The 6,075-nt window shown below is 35.8% G+C and overlaps 1 protein-coding gene across 1 annotated transcript; it reads right to left on the bottom strand.

Annotated features, from left to right (window-relative positions):
- Positions 1–3,884: 3,884 nt before the first annotated feature.
- LOC108377510 (adult-specific cuticular protein ACP-20-like) lies at positions 3,885–4,213 on the bottom strand. Its single transcript, XM_017633777.1, has 2 exons — positions 4,159–4,213; positions 3,885–4,093 (listed from the first exon to the last, which is right to left on the bottom strand). Exons 1-2 carry the CDS (start codon positions 4,211–4,213, stop codon positions 3,885–3,887), a joined length of 264 nt encoding a protein of 87 aa, XP_017489266.1.
- Between the last annotated feature and the right edge of the window lie 1,862 nt (positions 4,214–6,075).

Below are 6,075 nucleotides of genomic sequence, written 5' to 3'. Positions count from 1 at the left end.
TTTTTTTTTTGCATTTCCCAATATTATTTAAATAGTTCATGAACACAAATTTTAGACATAATATTCAATGTCATCTCTAATCTAGGATCTTCAAATAAATATTGACAATTAAGATAGTTCTACGCTAATTGCTCGTAAACTTTGCGTGTTCCTGTGCCATTACAATCTGCTGTCGTTAGAATAAATTAAGAGAAATAGATCAAATAAAATTTCACATGATCTAACACTGAGAAACAAACTGTGTCAAATATTCTGCTGACTTAACCAAACTCGTATGTACATATGTATGCATGTAAGTTGTGTTGTAATAATGAACAAATATTTAGTTCACCAAATTATCCCACTCGTGCTCTTATTTTAATACTCCATAGACCTATAAAATAGTTTGTAATAATTATAATGGAATCAAAAATTTAATTATACATTTCTGTGCGAGTGTTGTTGCGAAATATCTGTTTGTTATCAACATGTTTCTGATGCCGGGCTTTATGATGCCTCAGCTTTGTGATTGTGTGTAGAGAAGAAAACAAAAAAAAACTAATAATTAAAATTCAGCGAGAGTAAAAATTTACGAGCGCATAAATTTAAAAGCTTACGCACGCACAACTGTACACAAATCAACAATAAAAATGACAAGCAGACGCACTTTCATACCAAAAAAAAAAAATCAAAAAATTAGCTAAACCATCAGCCGGCAAGCGCTTTGGAAAACAGACACCCTGCGCACACATATATACATATTTATGTCTTGAAGATGAAGATGCCAATTTTTGTTGATTGAATAGAAAATAAACACGAAAAGTATAATAAAAAACACTAAAGTGGCCGTTTATATTATCAAATATTTCCGGCATTGCATCTGTGCGTGTACGCTCGAAGACAATGCTGCGTAAAAATACCAGCTCTATAGTTTTTGTTTGTTTATGGGTNGAAATATAAAACTTTACAAAAACAATGAGCATGCGAAAGTGAAACTATAAAGTATTCGACTCTTAAATTATTGCAAAGTTCATTGAGAATTTATCTATTTACTTATGTCTGAAAATCTGCAGGGCATATGGAATTTTCTTGAGAAAATGAGTGGTAAGTAATGCGTGTACAGCGCCGGAACTATAAATGGGTAGAGAGGCGACATTTTAACATGGTTTAGTTGGCTTTCTTATGTTTATTTAATGTTTGTTGTTTTTGTATGCAAATATAGCTCGTTATCTAATAAAGGCATAGACAGACGCCAGCGTTGATCCGGATTAACGGTGCAAATGATCTGATTAAGACTGTGCCTTGACAGACGGCAGTAATGCGGATTAACTAGCCGCAAGGTCGTCGGTTCGAGTCCCACGGCCAATAGAATGTTCATTTACTTCTTTTTTATTCATTCATTTATTAGTTATATATTTTCTTAATGTTGCTTTCAGTTGTTGTTGACTTTTTTAATAAAATTAAACTCGAAAAGTTTAAATTAACTAATGGTAAAATGAAAAATGTGATAGAAAATAAAATAAATGCAAATAAAATAAAGTAAAATTAAATATATAAATCAAATCAAATATAAAAAGAATAAACTAAAAATAAAAACAAAAAATTTGTTGGCAGTCGCTCCAATCGAGGACCGAACCTGGCACCTACAGGCTTGTAGCATGCAACTCTTACCACTCGGCTACCGCGGATACCATAGTCGCTTGCTTTGTTTGCTTACTTGTACAAAAGACAACAGCTGGCCGTTTTTACCAGTGTGGCCATCGAAAATTCCAAGGATCCGAGTTAATTTCCAAAAATTTCGTGCCTTTGTTCGGCTGCATGCATGCATGAAATAACGTAAATAAAGGCTATTTATGCAGATAAGCGAGCCCGTTTGTCACCCGTATAATAAGACAAATTATGTCAAAATTTCGGGATTTTTAATTAGAATTCGTAGAAACATTTTGAGTATAATAAAGCGCAAGTTTGATTCCAAATCTACGAGGGCACTTATGGTATGTAAACGTCTGGCAGGGAAGACTTGGCGCTGTAGTCCCAAGAACCTGTGATGGATGTATACCATGATAGTTAGCCCAATAGTTACTTACAGGGCGGGGGCTTAGGTCTCGAGAACCACCCTTGCCACGGTAAGGCAATCCCTCACCAAGCTTTAACGTCTGGCGTGTGTATGCACTACGACGGCAACGCGCACATGTCCGACGACAGCGTTGGAGTTGATTCTCAAGCTCAACACCTTACCATAGAACAGGTAGCAAAGCGAACTGTACTAAACTTCACGAGAGAGGAAAGGAAGACATGCTAGGCTCCCAAATTCCATTAGCTTTGCTCCCCAGAGATGATAGGCCCAAGTTGGTTAACTTTGACATGAAATTTAACATAGCGCTTCGCACCAAGTCAACTTGGAGCACCTCTTTTATGGAGAGGTATATACAGGCGAGCTCGATGCAATGGTATACAGACGGCTAAAAAACTCCGGACGGCATCTATGGACCAAGGCTAAACCTCTCGGTACCCATAGGACCATACCCGAGTATTTTTTAAGCGGAGGTATATGCCCTTAGTCTGTGTGCTGAGATTAACCTACGTAGAAATTACCGTAATGAGAAAGTTTTAATATTGAGTGACAGCCAGGCGGCACCGGAGGCTCTCTCATCATTTGAAGTCAAGTCATCCTTGGTTCTTGAGTGTGTCCTAGCGGAGTGCAATGACATCCAATTAACTTACCAGGTCACATAGGACTTGCTGACAACGAGGAAGCGGACCGACTAGCTAGAGCGGCAGCCGCCTGAGCCCTTCTTAGTGATTGAACCTAGTACAATCAAGGAAGAGCTCAGGCAGGAGAGAAACCGGCTAAGGAATCAACACTGGCGTAACACTACAGGTATATGTCAGGCTAAAACTTTTCAAGGTAGAGGGCTATTGTAAGCCCCCCCCCCCAAAGGGGGGTAAGGATAATAGCAGGTTTTCTGACGGGTCACTGTAGAATGAGAGGTCACCTGCACAAACTAGGCATCTGGTCAAACGATCTATGTCGTTTTGCGATGTGAATGAGGAGCCTCCTGTGAACCCGCTTCGCGAGTGCGAGGCGGTTGCGAAAAGACGGGAGAGGTACCTAGGCCAACTCTGGCCAAGTTAATAATTGATACAATCGCTAACACCTGGAGGTCTCCTCAAATTTGTGGGTTTCCTAGTATTAGATGAGGTACTGTAAATGGTCGAGGGCACAATAGATCGCTTGGTCGCAATGCATACCTCTATTTCAATCTATATACATATCTATCTATCCTAAAGTGAACTTCAGTTTACACATATGGAAGTCTTGTACCTGTTATTTGACCTGATAGATGCTATTTTGTGTTTTGATGAGAATGATTTAAAATGTTATTTACAGAGAATCGGTTTTGGGAAACTTATCGATTTTTTAAAGAATAAATATACTGACTTCTTTCTAACTTCAATTTTCATAGCGTAAAGCTTTTTCGATCATCTGGTGACACTGGTTTTAGGCTTTTTTAAACGCTTATATAAATGAGGGATTTGGGTAGGCAGAGCATTAAGCCACTGGCCAACAGTTCAGAGCAGAATCGAAGATCAACTGGTGGCAGACCTTGGAGGATGGTCCTAACTTCTCGAAGGTTCTTCGCGAAATATGGTGGTAATTGTGGTTTAACATAGCCATATGCGTCAGCTCTAATTGGACTTATATTGAAATCACACCCAAAGTACGGAATAGCAAATATTCTCAGGATAAATAGAACCCAACTATTTAAAGAAACTTCTGGTTTTTAATAGATAATAATTTGCCTAAAACTAAGCAGATGTTATTTTAGAGAATTACATAAATTTACAAACTTCTTTGGTTAAAAATTAATCCCGTGTGAACATTCCATTCTCTTTGTATTAGCTTAGTGATGTTGTTTGATTTCGACGTAACTAGAGGCTGAATGTCCATGCCCGTAGCCACTATCGCCGTGATGGCTTTCGCCATGGTGATGCACCTCAGGGTGATGGGCATGGCCGATCCGCTTTACAACCGCATTGAAGCCACTGTGATCGTCAGCTGTATATTCAACTACGCGTTTAGTGCCATCAGCTTCATCCAGAGTGTATTCGCCTAGCAGGTTATATTAATATCATTTATTATTAAAAAAAAAATATATACAAAATAAATTAACTCACCCTTAACATGATCGCCATCCCGATGCTCCCACTGGCTCTTGGAGAGGATATGCATTTTATATTTTTAATTTACTTAAAGAATGGTATTTTCTTCTTTCTAAAATATGGCTTGCAACTCTACTGGAGGTTGAAGTGGCACTGATACCAACTAGCCAACTGTGGTTTCTTTATATACTATATTGTGTTGCAAAATGCGCAAAGGTTGGGCCAAAAAAAAATATATATTTTAAATAATTAAAAATTTTACCTTAAACAACACAAAATTTGTGAGCTTTATTGTAAGACAAACCTAAATATAGCTATGTGAAGTAAAATTCTTTTTATGCGCTAATTACGCAAGCTTCGAACGTATGTAAGTATGTATTTCGGTTTTTATTAAACTTGTTAACTAAAATAACGGCAAATGCTATCCAAATTTATTTTTCATAAGTAGGTACTTCGCCCAAATTCTCCAAAAAATTATTTATGCTACATAAATGTTATGAACATAATTACCAAAACCGCGACAAGCTACCATTGCCCAATGTAACAAAAGCTCTTAAAGCAAGAATAATTAAAATGTTATTAACAACAACAACAACAGCAATAAAATATGTGAATGTAAATGGTGTTGATCGCTAAATTTAAGTGCGAAAATATGCACATACATATTAGAGCGGGTCAAATTTTTTGCATCAAAGGCACATCGCGATTATGGTTTTTGTTTGGGTCATTTCAAGCATTTTTTCCCAAGAAACCATAGGTCTAAAATGAATTTCGAGCCAGCGATTTTTCTATCTAGTTTTTTTTCAAAAAGTGGCTCACCTGTTGAAACAGCTGTATTGAAAACTAGCCAAAATGTGTAGCTGGTGGTTTTTGGGTTCGAGGAATCTATTTTTGGCATTCGTTTTTCTTTTGAGGGCCGCCAGAGGGCGCTTACGTACTTTTTATGGATTGCAACGCCTTTTTTTCGAAAATCGACAGCACGAAATTTGACGTTCTCATAATGCAACTTCAATTTTTTAATATTTTTTATTTTATTTTTTTACAACAAAAAATTTTTCTTATTTTAATATAATTTTTTTTTTATTCAAAAATTCAACTTAAGAGATAAAGCATATGAAATGTTAATAAAAAAAAACATAAACAATTGCTAATGTTGCACTTTTTAAACACGTATAACGTATTTTTTTATTTTTTTTCCGTATAAAATAAAAAAAAAATAAAAAGAAAATAGAAAATAAAGAAATTTTCAACGCTGATCGTTTTAGGCTATTTAAAAATTGAAGTTGCATCATGAGAAAGTCAATAATCATAATCGCGATGTGCCTCTGTTAATTTTTTTGGGTCCCTACAAATCGACCCGCCCTAATACTTCTGCATGTAAAGCAGCTAAGTAAGTATGCAGCTACTACGAAAATGTATCATACAAAGCATTCATCAATGAAACAATAAATCATGTGTTGGTATTTGCTGCCAAAAAAAATAAAATAAAAAATGGGCTGGGTGTTGAATGTGTACTTTAGTTAGTATTCATAAACTTCTGCACTTAGTTGACTGTGGAATTTGCTAGGCGACCTTCTTAGTCATTGGTTTTAGTTCAAATCGAGCTTTCATTTCAGTTTAATAGCAATTAGTGAGTTAAACAATTTAGCAGAATTTTGATTGTTTAGACATTGGTACACTTTCAAAAAGTGCATACATTTGAATTTCCTGCTATAAAATAATTTTGATCTGCACTAACAGAACCTATCTACATACATACACACTATGTAGCTTACTGTAAAGATCAGTTTCATTAAGAATAGAGTATAAATAGAAACTGTTGACAGCTAGTTGGTATCAGTTCAACTTTAAACTTCAATAGAGCTACTAAGTAGCCAGTATACCAAAAAAAAAACAAAAAAATAAAAAATATTAAATTCAAATTCAACAAAA

Source organism: Rhagoletis zephyria, unplaced genomic scaffold (assembly GCF_001687245.7).
Source record: "Rhagoletis zephyria isolate East Lansing unplaced genomic scaffold, Rhagoletis_zephyria_1.1 Rzeph_scaffold_12210, whole genome shotgun sequence".
NCBI lineage: Eukaryota > Metazoa > Arthropoda > Insecta > Diptera > Tephritidae > Rhagoletis > Rhagoletis zephyria.
The sequence above is the reverse complement of the archived record's forward strand: the minus strand, read 5'-3'. Positions and strand labels throughout refer to the sequence as shown.